The 18,167-nt window shown below is 30.4% G+C and overlaps 3 protein-coding genes and 1 long non-coding RNA gene across 7 annotated transcripts; 3 read left to right on the top strand and 1 right to left on the bottom strand.

Moving 5' to 3' along the window:
- Nucleotides 1-312: 312 nt before the first annotated feature.
- Nucleotides 313-2,490, top strand: LOC113365874 (malate dehydrogenase, cytoplasmic-like). Its single transcript, XM_026607414.1, has 2 exons — nt 313-599; nt 1,259-2,490. The coding sequence occupies exons 1-2, from the start codon at nt 597-599 to the stop codon at nt 2,252-2,254; spliced, it is 999 nt and encodes a 332-aa protein (XP_026463199.1). The 5' UTR covers nt 313-596; the 3' UTR covers nt 2,255-2,490.
- A 24-nt stretch (nt 2,491-2,514) lies between these two features.
- On the bottom strand, nt 2,515-4,084 carry LOC113365875 (ubiquitin thioesterase otubain-like). Its single transcript, XM_026607415.1, has 5 exons — nt 3,967-4,084; nt 3,798-3,901; nt 3,124-3,423; nt 2,854-3,057; nt 2,515-2,735 (listed from the first exon to the last, which is right to left on the bottom strand). Exons 2-5 carry the CDS (start codon nt 3,885-3,887, stop codon nt 2,535-2,537), a joined length of 795 nt encoding a protein of 264 aa, XP_026463200.1. The 5' UTR covers nt 3,888-3,901; nt 3,967-4,084; the 3' UTR covers nt 2,515-2,534.
- A 149-nt stretch (nt 4,085-4,233) lies between these two features.
- LOC113365876 (60S ribosomal protein L9) lies at nt 4,234-5,990 on the top strand. Of its 3 annotated transcripts, none has more exons than XM_026607417.1 (3): nt 4,234-4,330; nt 4,749-4,997; nt 5,638-5,990. In XM_026607417.1, the coding sequence occupies exons 2-3, from the start codon at nt 4,757-4,759 to the stop codon at nt 5,967-5,969; spliced, it is 573 nt and encodes a 190-aa protein (XP_026463202.1). In that variant the 5' UTR covers nt 4,234-4,330; nt 4,749-4,756; the 3' UTR covers nt 5,970-5,990. The 3 variants fall into 3 exon arrangements, with proteins under 3 accessions (XP_026463202.1, XP_026463203.1, XP_026463201.1); XM_026607418.1 differs by lacking the exon at nt 4,234-4,330 and adding an exon at nt 4,341-4,397; XM_026607416.1 differs by lacking the exon at nt 4,234-4,330 and adding an exon at nt 4,392-4,533.
- A 1,881-nt stretch (nt 5,991-7,871) lies between these two features.
- Nucleotides 7,872-16,667, top strand: LOC113368115. Of its 2 annotated transcripts, none has more exons than XR_003366342.1 (3): nt 7,872-8,501; nt 16,239-16,395; nt 16,486-16,667. It is a non-coding gene; the product is annotated as an uncharacterized LOC113368115 (long non-coding RNA). The 2 variants fall into 2 exon arrangements; XR_003366343.1 differs by having other exon boundaries at nt 16,236-16,395.
- Nucleotides 16,668-18,167: the final 1,500 nt, after the last annotated feature.

Here is an 18,167-nt window from a genome sequence, read left to right as displayed (position 1 = left end):
TCATATACAACTTTTTTTAAATTTAAAACCAAAATATTACTATAATTTTGTGACAATAATTTTGAACTTTTTCTCATGGTTGGCATCCATTGTTTTTGTTCAATTAATTCATTACGTTGTTGTTACTGTTTCATTGGTTTAACTTTAACTGAACGATGGCGGTTATCAAGTGTAAATGAAATAAATGTCAACGTTATAAATAATTATAAATAATTAATAATTATAAATAATTTTAATAGTGGTTTTTATGTAAATGAGTGAATCTAAATCAATTTATCGATAACAATATCAATTGTTGTAAATTAATTGTGCATCAAAACGTTGTAAAATAATTGGCGTATAAAACATTGATTATTACACGAGTAGTAATTATTATTTTGCAATATTAATTCTCTAAATTAATTGCTTAATGATAACGATAACATTTGTTCATTCGAGCATTCGATTGTGTATGTAAACACGATAAGAAATGCAAGATCGGACCAGGAGTGGGGACGAAGTGAAATCTCAATCAAGAAGTTGTCAACATCAGCAAATCATTTTGTGTTTGTTGTTACGGCTTCTAGTTGATCCACTACTTATTAATAAATAACAAAATGGTAAATTTATATTTATTTTATTATTATTTTAATTATAATTTGTTAATGTCGGTGTAATAATGCTAATTTAGGTTATGGTTTTGCACTTTAGGGGACTGCATTTTTGTGACTTCCATTTGACCTCTGTGCTAGTATAAAAATCTAATCTTTTTGGTTAATTTTTTTCTTATCGCTTTTTCTATAATAAATAATGTTTTTGTGTTAAGTAATAAATATCATACTGATATTCAATTGCTGTTGCTAAGTGATGGTTTTGTTAGATTTTAATGCAAAAATAATAAGTGCTTTTATAGTATTAGAAATTAAATTTAAATCAATTTAGTTGTTGCTATTTTTTAGTAACTTTTAAACATGTGTTAATTCAACAGATGTTTTCATTTGCATAATTAGTTGATTATCAGTACTTAACATCCCAATTACTGATATATACTAAAATTTCTTGATTTTATGTGTTTGTATATGTTTAAATATAGCATATATAATACTATTATTATAATACCTAACCTTCATTGACTAGAAAAATATTTCGACAAACATATATGTGCATGTTACGGTTTTATGGATTTTATATCCTTAATTTATTAGGAATGGTGTATCACTTGTTTAGTAGTTAGGACTTGTCTCTTACCCTAATTATATTATAATTCTATCCCCTAAAGGCTGATCCAATCCGTGTAGTTGTCACCGGTGCAGCCGGCCAAATCGCTTACTCCCTCCTCTACCAAATCGCAAAGGGTGATGTATTTGGAAAGGACCAATCACTCATTTTACATTTATTGGATATACCACCAATGATGGGAGTCCTAGATGGCGTAGTGATGGAACTTTCTGACTGTGCCTTACCTCTACTTCACTCTGTTGTTCCCACAGCAGACCCTGCTGTTGCTTTCAAAGACGTATCAGCAGCTTTCTTAGTAGGAGCTATGCCCCGCAAAGAAGGAATGGAAAGAAAAGACTTACTGTCTGCTAATGTTAAGATTTTCAAAGTCCAAGGAGAAGCCTTAGACAAATATGCTAAGAAAGATGTTAAGGTTTTGGTTGTAGGAAATCCAGCTAATACTAATGCTTTGATTTGTTCAAAATATGCTCCGTCTATCCCCCCTTCAAACTTTACTGCAATGACTCGTTTGGACCAAAACAGAGCCAAGGCACAACTTGCTGCTAAAGTTGGCACAGGAGTCGCTAATGTAAAGAATGTTGTAATTTGGGGAAACCATTCTTCCACCCAATATCCTGATGCAAGAAACGCTGTTGTATGCTTGAATGGTAGCAAGGTTCCCATTCCAGAAGCTGTTAAAGATAATGTTTATTTGCAAACACAATTTGTACAAACTGTTCAAAAGAGAGGAGCTGCTGTAATATCAGCACGAAAAATGTCCTCTGCCATGTCTGCTGCAAAGGCAGCAGGAGATCACATGCACGATTTGTGGCATGGTACACTACCAGGAGAATTTGTTTCAATGGGAGTTTTATCTGATGGTAGCTACAATGTACCAAGAGACATTATTTTCTCCTTCCCTGTTACTATTGAAAACAAACAATGGAAAATTGTACAAGGTTTACCTATTGATGAATTTTCAAAATCAATGCTTAATACTACTGCCAAGGAGTTACTAGAGGAAAAGCAAGAAGCTCTTGCAGTTTGTAGTCTTTAAATATCAGATACAAATAAATACAAATATATTTATGGGTATTTTCATACAGTTTCAAAAATTACAAATTCTATCAATTGTTGCATACATAAAATAAAACTAATTAAATCTAAAAACTGTGGTATCATTTTACAGAAAGCCTTGCATGCATTTTAAAATTATATTGTCATAATCTTACATGCATTTCTAAATTGACCTGTTTTCTTGCAAATTTTAATATGTTTAGTAATAGACTAATTACAAATAAATAAACTTATCACACATTATCTAAGTATTGGATAGTTTATATTGGGTACAATATATCATAATGCCCAGGTCTATACAAAAGATGGACAGATGGTTTGATGCCATCAGGAAAGTCGTGAGCTATAACTTGGCCCCCATCACCACGATCCATATATTCAACTCGCACTCCACTTTTCAGTGCTGTACAAATTGCTATAATGTGGATATGGTCAGATTCTTTGTACATAGGCTCAACTTCCTAAAAAAAGAAACAATTATAATTTTATGTACAATATAGCAATTATTTGGGATTAAAAATATGGATATCATTTATGAAATGATTAGAAGCAGTCAGATTTATAGTAAAAACAAATTACTTGATGACAGAATTCTGCAATTGTTCGATCCCCATCAATAAAGTTCTGGTAGAACTCAGCTCCTTCTTGTAACTGTCCGGATGTTAAGAGTCTTAGGTAAACTACCACATAATCTGAGTAACCTTGTTCATTGAACAGCTTATGCAATTCTGAATGTGATTCTGATATTTCTTCAGTTTGAAGTTTTCTAAGTACCTCCATAAACTAAATTATAAGAAAACTTATTATACATAGTAAATAACAAGGATTGTACAAACATCATAGTCTTACGGTATCATGAAAGTCCTCTAATGTGAATTGTGGGAAACCAAGTTCTACTAGCTTTTCTTTGGACTGTTTAGCTAAAACAACAAAGTTTGCAAATTTTTCTTTATCAGTAATCAGTCTTTCTAGATAAGCATAAGAAAATGCACGAAAAAAGCAATTTCCATCAGGCCTTGTTCTTCGAACGGATTTATACTTTGCAGATAAGTCTTTAATTTTTAAGCAGTATACTTCATCAGAAGTGTACTCATTTTGTAGTGATGTAATAGGTTCCAACTCGCCTACTAAGGCAATCGACTCTGATATCTAAAATAAAGCAATTATAAATAGAATTAAAATATTACGATAATACAATTTAAAATGCTTTTAAGTTTAATTTCATTAATTCTTATGCGTTCATAGTTTTTTCTGTAGTGTATAATATATAATAATTAGAATTAAGTGCTCGATTTGAAATATATGGAAAATTTTGACTAATATTTATATGCCAGAGTTATTACTTTAATTTATTTTATTTGTTTTAATTTAAAAATTGCTGAAATCTATATGTCCGAAAGCATTTTACTATATTTTCATAAAACATGTGGCAAAATTATTTATAACATTAAATGACTAATTCAACAATATATTTATGAAAATAGAAAAGGCATAGTTAGGTAAAGTTAAATAAATATTAAGACCTCTTTTTCAATTTGACGTTGCTGTTGTAGTATCAATTCATCTTGATTTATAGTGTTTCCATCCGAATTGTTACAGGAGTTGACTTCCATTATTAATATTATATCTAGGAAAAATATTAAAATATTGTGTTTGTCATAAAATTGTTAAAAAAAATCGGTTTGATGTTACTTTAATAAGTTTCAAAATCATTCTTTTATTATAGCCCCATTGATAGTTATAGATAATGACAGTCTCAACTGACAGCTGACATTTGACAGATGCGATTCATTTATAGCGCGAATTTTAAATAAACTAGATAAATTGTATTATTTATACAATTAAACACTAATATAAAACGTTATGAGAATAAATAAGTTTGATAATTTAATAATTAAAAACTTATTGTTAGAAATATTAAATTTTTATGTCAAATATTTATCTTAACCTAACTTCACACCACAGTGTTTTTGTTACTTGAAGTGAAGAACGCACAAGTCGATGTTAACTCTGTTTTTAGTTTGTAAAGTTCTTTTCCGGTTTGTCACCTGAATATGTGAGTACAATATATTTTCTTAATGAAATATTTATCCGTGTTCATCTAGTTGTTTAGTTAAATTAAGGTTATTTATTATACTTTTTTATTGTATTTATAGATTATGCTTTAAGTGAATAGTTTTTGTTTTGACCGACGGCGTCATACTTGTTTAATTTTCGTTCCAACAATTAGGCTTGATACTTAACATTCTAATAATTTAGGTTTGGTTGTTATAAATATTGTTTACGTTAAATATGTTGTAATTCCACTTGTGAAAACAGTTGTTAAATAGTTATTCGCAAAATCTAGTTACTAAAATATAATTTACTTCGGTGAAGTGCAACATAACCTCATATTAGCATACGCGTTTTCCATTAGCCATTGCTCTTCTTATTACAGTACTAACTTTATTAATAATGGTGTTAATATTTTCCAGAAGGGACAATGAAGCAAATTGTAACAAATCAATCTGTGAAGATTCCAGAAGGCCTTACGGTCACTGTGTCATCGAGACAGGTCACTGTCAAGGGGCCCAGAGGAGTATTAAAACGCTCCTTCAAACATTTAGCAGTTGATATTCGTATGGTCAATCCTAGATTATTGAAAGTTGAGAAATGGTTTGGATCAAAAAAAGCTATTGCTGCAGTTAGGACTGTTTGCTCTCACATCGAAAACATGTTGAAAGGTAAGTTCTGAAATTTTGTTTGTATAACATGGCATGATGCCATTCGATTGTTGACTCTATCGAGTTTGTAGTAAAATTTCTATAATTTGCAATTAACAAGTTATTCAAACTATTTATGTTTCATGTAAATTGCATCCAAACAATTAAAAATAATTAAATTTTAAATGTGACAATTTGTGTTGATGATTACAAAGGTAATATCTAATCCGTGTACACCTAAAATGCATTTCATATAATAAGGCATGGTGCCACTCAATTTTTGAAATTATATGAAGTTTGAAGTCAAATTTCTATAATTACAATTAACAAGTTACGAAAACTATGTACTACGTTTTATGTAAATTGCATCCAAACATTAAAAGCTTTAAATGTGTAACAATTTGATTGTGCTGATGATTACAAAGGTTTTATCTAGTCTATTTACACCTAAAATGATTACTCTCTGTGATTAGAATTGTTTATTTGGAGTTCATCATCAATCATAATACTTTTTGCATTTTGTTTCTAATGATTGATTAATGGAGACGGATTGATTAATGGAATTTTCTGCTCTTGTTAAACCAAATAATGGGAAAAAATCTATGAGGAACTAGTATTTTCAAGTTGTTTATACTATTTTTATCAATTACCTTTATTTTAGGTGTAACCAAAGGTTATCAATACAAAATGCGTGCCGTATATGCTCACTTTCCCATTAATTGTGTGACCACGGAAAACAACACAGTTATCGAAATCCGTAATTTCTTGGGAGAGAAATACATCAGACGGGTAAAGATGGCCCCTGGTGTTACAGTGATGAACTCCCCCAAACAAAAGGACGAGCTGATCTTGGAAGGAAACTCCTTGGAAGATGTATCTAAATCAGCTGCATTAATCCAACAGTCGACCACTGTTAAAAACAAGGATATCAGAAAGTTCTTGGATGGTCTTTATGTATCTGAAAAAACTACAGTTGTTCAAGATGAAATATAATAAATTACTTCTATCCTTGTACATTCAAGCTTTTGATTTAACCCAACCATATTTCCATTTGATAAAATTCAAAATTCAATGCAAGTGTGACTTAAATTTTTTGATTCCAGCTAATAATTGTTTGAAGTTTTAATAATATTTATACATAAATGACCATCTTAAATCAAGTTTTTAAATCAAGAACAGAAATTTATAGTATTCAAACATGTTTGGCAAAAATTGTTTTCAAGAATTACATTCACATAGGAAGTAAATTTAAAGTTAATGATCTTAAGTGATAAAAATTTTCACTGCCGCCTTCACAGATAACAGCACTGTTTGCTTATGGAAAAATCATTTTTCGTATTTTCAGAACTTGACATGGTTTAATGCAACTCATCTTTTATTAGGTAAACGAGGCTGCTCTGATCAAATTTCAAACAACTCAACAACATATTGTTTACCAGGCCTTCTATATTCATATTTCTTTCAGAAACATACTTAACAATTATTGATTATACTCTCAAGCTAGGGTATTTGCATATTGGATGGACTCGAGTAATCAAGGTATAGCACAGGATAATTATACTAAAAAAAAATTACAAGTGTTGTGATGGATGCTTTGTGTGAAACCTAAAATTTATTTTGCTTAAATTTTATAATATATTCTAATCGTTCGAATTCTAATAAGTAATACCCACCTCGATTTAATGTCCCTTTTTCTTAAAATTATTCTTAAAGTGGCTTAATGACTCATCTGATATCGTGTTCGAGTTCAACTTACAAAACATATGAAAATATGTGCACACTTAGATCAGATGATATATGTATTTTGAAAATACTCAATTTTACATAAATGAAAGTTCAGTAAGTTTATAAAGGGGCGTTATATATTTGCTATTTCTCAAACTTTTCAGCGATTATTTAAACTTTTGAATTATTTCTTTATCATAAGGAAGAATCATATGCGTTTTTATCGAATTTTGAATAGAGTTCTAGATGTATGTTTTTTAAGGTTTATTGGAAAGATAACACCTTAAAGGTTTATAGGCTAAATTAGCCGCATTGAAATAAAATACAGTATTTGTGTTCCATTTTAGTCAATATATTTTTTTTGTATGTAGTGATATTTTTACACCAGTCCTGAAATGGATAACAAGTAAAACTGTAGGATTAAAAGAAGGCTTTAAAAATACAAAATCTTGTGAATATCATCTGAGATATTTCGATAATTCACATGTTTAAGTCTTGCTCTTGTGAAGTAACATAGTCTTCAGGGAAGTGGGTTTGGATGATCCTCGAGGCGGCTTTTGTAATTGGCTGAATATATTCGTATTTCATAATTTATTGTGTATATTTCTTCATATATTGGGGCCCAAAAATTTCATTTTAATGGTATTTAACCCTTTTGATTATAATACAAAGAATATTTGAGGTATTTGGGTAACAAGTTTAAAAATAGGTAAAACTGCAATTTGATTTACACAAATTTAAGTTTGTATCATGGGTATGAATGCGGGATTTTGTAGAATATGTGAAATTTACATTTATTAACATCAAAAGACATCACATCAATTGCTTTAGATTAGAAGTCGCAGTAGACATCTGAATCAAATTTTACCAACAAAAATTGACTAACAGTAAATTTCTGTCCTGTTTTCTAAGTCAAAATTAAATTTTAAATTCGGTATACTTCTATGTATTTATTTATTAGTTTTTCCTGGAAAATAATTTACTGCTAGTTAATTTGTTGGCAAAATGTAGATGTCTTTAGATAATGATATGCAAAATTGCATCCAGGATGCGACGTTGTCAAATCTTGCACCAATTATTTATTGTAAATGCACGATCAAATCCCCTCCAGTTCTCGCCCTTAAAAATAATACTGCAAAGTTATTTTAGCCAGTATTTGTCGGGTGGACCTCTTAGAGAAAGCATATCGATAGCTGGTGCATCTCGCGCCGAAATATTGCACCACGTGCCGGTAATTGAGTACGTACAATCGACTAAAATATGACAAAGTGAATATTAAATATGTGTTAAATTTTAAATCCTGTTTGGTTTTGTCAATTTTACTATATTGGTGTTTAATATATTGCATCACACCGTCGTCATCCACACCTAGTATTACACCATGTGCTGGTTAATAAGTACCAAATAGGTACAATGGACAAGAATTTAGTGAGACTTCTATCAAATGTGTGTTTAATTCTCAATTTGTTGTACTTATATGTTTTTATTAGTTTCATTATAATAATGTTTCATATTATAAGTTGGCGTGGTGATTGTGAAATTGCGCAGCAACCATGATGCAAATGGATGGTCTATAATGACGGCAAGTAGTTTCCTCTTTTAAGTCGGGCGGCGCATGAGGCATTTTATTCTTTCAACAATTGCATATAGAAGTTTATGATAATTAAATCTTTAGATTTGGTTCACTTTTAGGTGTGGTTTTATTAGTTTTAGTATATCGGTATAGTGCTTGTAAAATTGGGGTGGAACCAAGACCCAAATGGATCCACTGGAATCACGAAGCAAGGACTGGCGTACAAGGTAGGAAATTATTGAATATACTTTCAATTTAACAATAGAAAAGTATCTGAATGAGTTACAGAATATTCAGGTTGTTTTTAACACAAGTTGCACGCGCAATAGAAGTTTTAACTAAATATTTTACTATTGATTTTAAGACTATTTATTATAAAAGTAGGTGCATTTTTCAGCACTCGTGCAACATAAGAAATAGATTTATGTTACGGTGCATTATATGTACTATTACTATTGTGCCATGTCTTTGATCAAAATTGTGATACATTGTGTGTACCACCAAGCCTGTAAGAATTGAAACAAGGATGGAGAACACGTGGTCGGTGGGCTGCATGCGGTTTCCAAGCATATCTCGAATAATATTTTGTTTACTATAGTAACTTTCTTATATTAATACATTTATTTTAGTGTACTCTTTCCTTGTTGCCTAAGTTTATAAAAAAATAATTTTTAAAATTTTGTAAATTTTATTTTTGTTGTTTTGTTGTCAGTTTATATTATTATGTTTATTAATAACTAAGTATTCTTAGTTTTTCTTCCATAGTATTCTTTAGTTTTTCTTCCATATATCGTAACTTCGTATTTCAAACGATTTCGCCTATAGGCGAGTTGTACTTGAAAAATTCAAGGAAAATTAGAAAATCTTGAGAAAATTATATGAACACACATATCGAATCATATATCGGTTTATTCATAGTTTTATTATTCATCTTTAGCCCAAATAAAGCTTTTTGTATATATCAAACTTTGTAAATAATATATTATAATTAATTAATTAATAATATATTAAACATTATAAATTTAATTTCCGATTTCTTGCTGGTGTAGAAAGTAGACTTTTCATTGCTCAGTAATGGATGCTTTGTCTTTTCAACCAGAAGACAAAAAAGATGGTTCCAGATTCTTTATTGGACTACTTGATATCAAGCAGCAGTGTTATAGGTTTCCACATCAAAATATACATCGAAACATGTATCCGAGTGAAAATAGTGGTTTCCCATGAAATTCCAATTGTTTTCTAAGCAAAAATGCATCTAATTAAAAATCAGGATTGGGAAAATTATGAAAAAAATATATCGAATGGGGATAGGTCAATCGTTTGGTTGTCTTTGAAGCAACATTGTTAGAAGTGTATACTTCACTACAGCTCTTACTATAAGAACTATCAAGTTGTGATTGCGTAATATATACTTCTAAAATATTTTTTAATCAACTGTTACTATACGCCGCATACTAATGCGACAAACCAGGGTTTACATTTTTGGTAAATTTCATAGAACTACTTTCTTTTTATTCCATAACTTTTGAAAAGGGGACTAACAAGTCTATAGTATTTATACAAAATATCTATCAGGCTTTTAGTTTTTCTAAACCATATCACAGTTTAGGGTTTTTCGTGGTCTAGGGGTAAAGGCTTTGGACTTCAAATCAGACTTTCTAGTCGATATATAGTCTCTCTTTACCCGTCATAGGGCCCGCTAAGTTCTAATTGCTATTAAAAATATAAATTAAACATATATTGCCCTCTTATTTTATCTTTCCAATTACATTTTTTTCTTAGTTTATATTCGACTTCCAACTTCCAGGTGTAGTTAAAATTAATTCCATCCCGATTAAAGTCTTTCACCAAAGTATTGATCTACCAATCTGGTACGCGATCTACCAATGATTTATAGCTTCGTTAACAAGTTTTCACATATTCAACGTATTATTCTTTGAATATTTGGAATATAATAATGAAACCTTATTCTATATACGTTGGTGTTATAGAAATATCCGTACATATATATTCTTGGCCTTTTGTGCTACTAGAGCTCGGGTTAATAGAGGTTGCTTTACTGTGTAATAAGTTTTCAAGGGCTTTGAGTCTCGCGAGCAATGCAGAAATATTCACGAAAATTAAGTCATTGCGGACAAAATTTCTGAACGAACATTCCTCTTTATTTTATTATAATTAAAAGCAGCACTGCACGTCTGCGGTGTAAATTTGGGCTTTTGTTAAAGGTTGTTTAATATTTCTTCGGTCGTTACATTCTATAAACAATGTTAAGCCAATAGCTAACGAATTGAGATTCTGCAAACACTTTTTTTTTTAAAGAAATTCAATTGAGATTTTTTCAATTTTGTGAAACTGAGATTTTACGCCCAGCAAAGCATGTAAAATTACACATGGTTATTATTCAAACATTTTTTCTGAAGCTTAGGCCTATTTATAAAATGTTGGATTTTTTGTCTCTCTTTTATTAATAGCCATCAAAACCTAAATAAATTTTATGTTATTTTGATATACATTATTTTTATATAATTAGAGGTAGTAGTTATCCCAGTGGGTAATTACCATCAGATATAATTTATTGGATCAAATTAATTGGCCATAATTTTTTAATTTTTCTAAATTCTGGTGCAAGAAGCAGCGGAGCAATAACGAGTGGATTGGGATGACTTTCTAATGTTAAATCTCTTAAATCGTGAACTATAATAATTTGATCGACGAGTTCAGACCTGTTTCTTTCTGCCAAGTGGTCATAATTTTTTTTACTAATTTTTCATTTGCTGTTTTAACATAAGAGTTTTGGTATTCCATAAGCTATTATGATGATCATTTGTTGCAATAATTAGATTTTCACTGTTAGATAACAACCCAATGGTTAGCCCATTTATCATTTATTATAAAAAATCATGAAATTATTATCATATATAATATTAACATAATGAAATTATTAACTTTTACTTGAACTTTTTTATGATATCATGATATCATACTGCTTGATACCGAGCTAGCCAAGTAATACGTAAAAGTTAATAATTTCATTATGTTAATATATGATAATAATTTCATGATTTTTGCAAATACCCATTCGAGGTTATATAGATTTGAAATATAATATCAAATGAAAATCGCTTATCGAAAATCATTTCTTATATCTTAATAAAATCATTAACTTAAGTGTTAGTGCAAAATTATTATTAATTTTTTTTTTCATTTTAAGTTAAATTAGCAAACATTTTACATTAGTTTGTATTATATTAGCACTTTCCGCTCACGAATTCCGAGATTTGTATGAAATTTGCCGACGGAGCGGCGTTATCCGAGTTGAAAGGGTTAACTTTTACTTCAGTAGACAGTTCTCATAATGTAACAAGTGATTTTTTTCTTTCTAAATGCAACCTCACAATAGTTTACACTGGTGTTTACATCGCCCTCCGTGCATTCTATTTCTATTGCACTTGCATTTGTGCACCTGAGACGGAAGGATGGGGTGCTGCGCATTTCATATATGGCGGAAGTTGTTATTTACCTTCAGGAAACATAGATACGCATTTGAATAGATACCGTGTAACTGAAATAAACATGAGTATGTACAGCATTAATTTATCATACCTATAAATCTTCTGAGCGAAATGCTTTAAATTGTTCGTGGCATAATGGATTCAGAATTTAGAATATAGAAAGCTAAAAATGTTAAATTGGATTTGAATAAGGGTTCGATTTTGCCGCATAACAGAAAAATGTTAAGGCAAGGCCATATTACTCTCGAACTTCCATACATTATGCTACTCAGTCATACTGAATACTGTCAAAATGTCATGTTTTTGCTGTGCATTCAGGCAGTTTAACACATAAACTGCAACGACTCGTATGTTATGATGCTGAGTCAGAATGACCCTGTTACCTAAGATCGTTTTTCTGACATTTGCGGTTTTCAGGTTAGGTTTTAAATTTGACAACCTAAGAAATACGCCTGACTGCACACCAACCACATGGCTTTTGACGATATTTATTATGGAAAGTTCTTCATAACATGACCTTGCCATAACATTTTTTGCGGTAGAATTGGTCCCTAAATATCGGGTTTTCTGTAGTTCAGTGGTTTTAGAGCTATGGGATTCCAATCAGCAGATTTCAGATTTAGTGCCCGCTTTCGGTAGTCTGATGCCAAGCAGTAGTAGCATACCAAAAATGGCTGCACCGACTTAGAAAAATTTCGATGACACTTTTTGAGAACCAACCTACGTTGATTAGTTTTCTTTTATTGGCCAAGCACTTTGTATGAAAACTAGTGAATAATAATGAATATTTATATGAAGAATATTAGTTGGGAATCGTGCTGATTAGTTCTTTGTCATTCCTTTGTAATTATTTGTTCAATAATTTTTAATTGACAATGTTAATGATCGGCGATAGAGTTTATGGTCTTGATGGATATTCTAAAATAACAAAACCTTACGGCAAGTAGTTCAATTATTTAAATTCAGTACAGTTATGGAATGGCTATACTGTTGGGTTGGGTGACTTGCACATTATGTATTTTGTAAGTGTGAGATGGTTATATTGTACCATTGTACTATATATTTCTTTTAAAGATCTCATTTGGAAATTGCTTTGATTATTGAAATATATACTTGAAATTCAAACTAAATAGCTCAATCAAAGGATGATAATAGTGAAAAATTGCGTTTTTGCAACTCAATTATTCACTTGAGTTTTATTGTAAATCGTACTAGCTTATTTCCAATTAATATAAATTATTAAATTGAGTGATTTTAATTATCCCCTCCTCTAGAACATAGATATCCTGAATTACCAATTTTAATTCCAATTTATCTAATATGGCAGATTAGTGCAATGGATTAAAACCCCAAATATAAAATTTAACATTTTTTTAGAAATGAATACTTGAATAAATTTTAATTTACAAAATAGAAATTCACCAAAATAGAACAATTCCAGAAATAGTCTCAGAATAATTTCAGTAATACAATAATTTCAGAAATAGCTTCATAATAGATGAAATTGTGCTTATGTGAAGTAACTAAGGGGCCAATTCTCACATAAAATATATATGTATAATAATGCTATGTAACGGGTCTACATTCAGGCGTTTTACACATAAAACTTAACTTCACGTATGTGTTATCAATGTCATCAGAAAGTTGCACTTATGATAAAACTGTTGTTTGACGTTTGTGGGTTTAGAAGGTTAGTTTTTATGTGTGCAACGCCTGATCACACAGCAACTACATAGCCTTTTGACATTTTATTACCAACTTATATGAATATAACCTATATCATAGCATTACCATAATAAAATTTCTATTATGTCCAGGAATCTGCTCCTAATATTTTATTAAAAAAACTAATATGATATACTTCACTTATACTAAACTTTTGTGAATAAGTGGATTTTTCAAAGATTATCCTACCCTGCCTTTGCCAATGTCCTGCTATCGATGCATCCGTGCACAAAATACAAGTTTACTCGCATAATCTGTCACGTTCTTTTCATACTGTCTATTCCATTGAAAACTTTATTATCAAATTCTATTTTGGAATAAAATTCACTTGCGACTTGAATACTAAATTACTTCGAAATGATGTCAAAGATTATGTAATAAAATTGTGTTAAATTTATACAAGCCCCTACAAGCATAGACAGAATAAATATGATAAATTAAATTTAGGGCTATTTATAGTTGAAATATTTACTTAATTTATGTTAAAAAGTGTCTAGTCAAGGTCTATTTTATATTAGTACTGAGACGTATTTTCTTACTAAACAAGTTTACACATTTTATTTATAGTATCAATCTTAAAAATAGAGTGAAAACCGCATAAAATTCTTGTATATTTCAAAACAGTAGTTTATCGGATTCGATTCGAACCTTGGCCAGCGCGATATCAAGCAGTATCATATCATATAAAATCATTTGGTACAGCATATATACGCCAAAACAATTAGATATACATATTTAACATATATATATATATATATATATATATATATATATATATATATATATTAGTATTTATAATCTACACATAAAAAGAATGGCAAACCAATGGGTTGCTCTCTGAAGAATACTAGACAGGATGTACGATATTAAACATATATTATAGAACAAGTGCTTCTGGTAACTGTTAGAATATTAATGAACTTTTCAGACAATTTACATCAGTTATCTAATGGTAGCTACCTTATCTGAAAGGTCAGGACTAATTTTTGTTCATTCGTATTTAAGAATAGGTGTGTGCAAATATTTGTCTTGAAACTTTTATAGAACACACCCAATAGTATTATAGTAAGTACATGTTAATTTTCTAAAAATACAAAGGTAAAATTCTTGTTTCATGATGTAAATTTTTTTCACATATTGGAGGAAAAATTGTTTTTTCTGTTCCATTTATATCACACTGACATTATGACATTATGAAAAATCGACTAGTTTAAATAATTCAGCTGTATTTGCCAACGTACGTCCTAACCTAATATTTATTTCGTGTGGACAACCCAGTGGCCAACCACTATTTTTTATCTATAGACTATATATATTAAATATGTATAACTAATAACGTTGCCATATATATGTTGCAGCAATGCCCACGAAAGTCGAATTTCATTTGAGATTATATTTGACAACAAAATTTGATGTCATACAACTCGGTATCGAGCTGCCCGAGTGATCAAACCAAGGACTAGTTTGTGCTAGCACACGTTTTTAACCGATACGATAGAGTATTTTATGGAAATAGTAAGAAAAATACCGATTTTGCCTAAAATGGGGTTGAAAGCTATATATATGTATGTTATCGAGCTTTCACTTATTTAATTTTTAAATTTAGTGATAATTTTTTGACACTCTTAGAAACTCTTCTTTTTTTGAAAATAATGAGTAACTTGACTATGTAATGTGTTACTATCAGTAAAACAGTTTTTTCAATAAATCCCTTAGTCCTTTCGTCGTTTTTTTTTCAATAAATTTAGCTATTACCTATCAATTATGATTTAGCTATTAACTGTCAATTATGATTTCTTACTTAAATTATTATAATATTATTTTCTATATTCATAAACTAGTATTAACTTAGTAAGTAGGGTAAGTTATTGTAATCATCCCAAAATCCAAAATGGGAATTTTTGTATATCTTCACGTTTTGAACGTTTCTGAACATTTTGGCATACCTTAAGAAAAATGGATGTGTGTGTGTGCAAATATTAGAAGTGTCCTTCTACTTTATATTTCCCTCAAATTTGTTAAACAAGATTAAATATATGTAAAAAGCAACTTATTCCTTGCTGTATATTTTAAATATTATTATGACCTCCCCTTATGTGCAAATAGTGGTTTCGCCCTGCTAATAATTTTATCAAATTTCGAGTTACAAGAATCTGAATAATTGTATAATTCATGCAATCTCTTCATATAAATTTGAAATATTTCGACGTGGCCTCCCCCCCCCTCAGGAGCAAATATTGTTTTCTTCCGTTTGCTTTGAACGTTCATTCGTGTTACAAAAATCTGATAAATTGTGTAAATTTGTGCAGTTTTCTTAGGAAAATTTACGTGTCCTCCCCTTATCATAAATAATGGAATCGTCCACTTGCTTTAATTCGGCCAATATGATTGGTCCTAATATATTTGCAATTCCGGTGGTTGCCGAAGACATGCCGAAGAATCTTGCGCAGCCTGCTCAACCGACTCGTATAGAACAATTAGTACATTAAATACAATCGTGGAAAAAACATGGTGCCAAATTCAGTTTTGTGATAAAATTATTGCAAATTATAAACCTTATGGAAGGACATTTTTATAAATAAAGGTGTTTTGAATGTAAATAGGTTTTTATAAAGGGTTGTATTAGTTCCATATCAATGGGCATTTAGTATTTACTTTGTTTTTTTATATTCATATTTAATATATTTAATAAAATGTTTTTTTAACTAATTTATTTATTTTCAGCAGAAATCCAATTCGGTGAGAAGTCCTCAAAAACATTTCAAAAATAAAATGAAGAACTCACTATAACAAAGGATCTACTTCACAAATCGTGAAAAATACACAATCAGAGGATATAGATGTTATGAACCAGGACAAGTGAATACAAACCTTTACATAAAAAGTAAGGACAATAAAGTAGTAATATTGAATAGACATAATTAGACTTATGGGTTCTTTTGTGGACTAAAAAGTGTTTTATTTGTGTTTACAGTGTTGTGCCTAATTTCGGAACTATATTTGACCAGGAAGACCAGGAATTTCATAACTGATGTTCTAATTTTACTAGATGTTTGGAAATAAAAATCAGAAGGATGGATTTAAATGGAAATTTGCGTTGAAAACGACTTCTTGACCAGTCAAAAGATACATGGCTTTAATGAAGCAACCATGCAACTGGAGATTCGAAAGAAAAAACAAATTGATATGTATTTTATTTTTGTTGGTGATGTTTCTGTTGATCAGAAGAACATAATTATAAAAATCCATCCAAGTTTTATTAGTGATGAACAGTACGTTTAAAAAGACAAATAATCGCTTGTAGTCAAATACTGTTTGCGTGGTGTCGGCACGTAGTGATCGTTTTTTACGAGTTTTGAGCGATTTTTGATCCGAGTTCTATCGTTTTTTAGTGTTTTTTTCGTTTTTTAGTGTTTCTTTTTCATTTTTTAGTGTTTTTGTCATTTTTTAGTAGTGCTTTTTATCGTTTTTAGCGTTTGTGTAGTGCTTTATACCGGCCTTTATAGTGTTCTAGTGTAATGATCGTTCCTGGTTCCTGGTTCCTGGTTCCTGGTTCGAGGTTCGTGGTTCGTGGTTCCTGATCAGCTCTCTTCTGTAAATCACGAGGTAATGCATAGATTTTTTGAGCATAAATCAATAATGAACTAGTGGGGTGGGTGGCATCGTGCCTTAAGGCAAATTGCTGGAACTTCCCGTACCGTAACGAAATGCTCGAGGAATACTGAATGTTTTCAAATAGATTATTATGAATATTGTAACATTGTCTAATATTTATAAGAATTATATAAACTGAATTGCAAAGTTGAAATTATTTGTTTCAACAAAAAACTAAAAAAAAAAAATGGAACAAAAATTTTTTTTCCAAAATCAATTATTTTGTTAAGACAAGCAGAAAGTTTTTTGAATCATTCAAATCGGACGCTTAGTTCTCTCAAAAACTGCCATTTTTTACATATTTAGCTACGTATCTTCGAAATGGCTGGGCCTGCCTTTGCCAAAACTAATAAACACTTCTCCAATCATTACTAATTGAATGTTTTTTAGATCATTAAATCGGATACTCCGTTCTCTCAAAAATTCGATTTCTATTTTCCGCACTCTTCGCTCCGTATCTCCGAAATGGCTGGACCTGCCTTTACCAAAAACTAATCAGCTCTTTTCCCTATCAATAGGAATCGAATGTTTTTTGAACCATTCAAATCGGTTGATCCGTGCGCCCTAAAACGTGACTGGAAATTTGTATCCACACATACATACACACACACACACACACACACATACACACACACACACACACACACACACATCGATTTTTTCTGAGGTATGCCAAAATGTTCAGAAACCTTCAAAACGTCGAGAAATGTAAAAATTTTCAATTCCGATTTTCGGCCCATTACAATAACTTATCCTACGGGAAGTTAATAATATATTTAGAAACTTACAATTTTTTTCTATCTTTCAGACAACAAACTGGTAATCGGGATGTTACAGAAGAATCGGTGATTTTAAACAAAGGTCAGTGCATTTTCATTTCCATGTATGATTTCTAAGGGTACGGTCACACGTCTCGTTGTGCGTTCACAAAAAATCTGTAAACTAGATCACAGTTAGGAAGTCGTCATATAATTACATAATTAATATTTTTTTAGGGTAGGC

Source organism: Ctenocephalides felis, unplaced genomic scaffold, assembly GCF_003426905.1.
Source record: "Ctenocephalides felis isolate EL2017-DRISC unplaced genomic scaffold, ASM342690v1 CF-g0.4_SCAFFOLD_01170, whole genome shotgun sequence".
Taxonomy (NCBI): domain Eukaryota; kingdom Metazoa; phylum Arthropoda; class Insecta; order Siphonaptera; family Pulicidae; genus Ctenocephalides; species Ctenocephalides felis.
The sequence above is the reverse complement of the archived record's forward strand: the minus strand, read 5'-3'. Positions and strand labels throughout refer to the sequence as shown.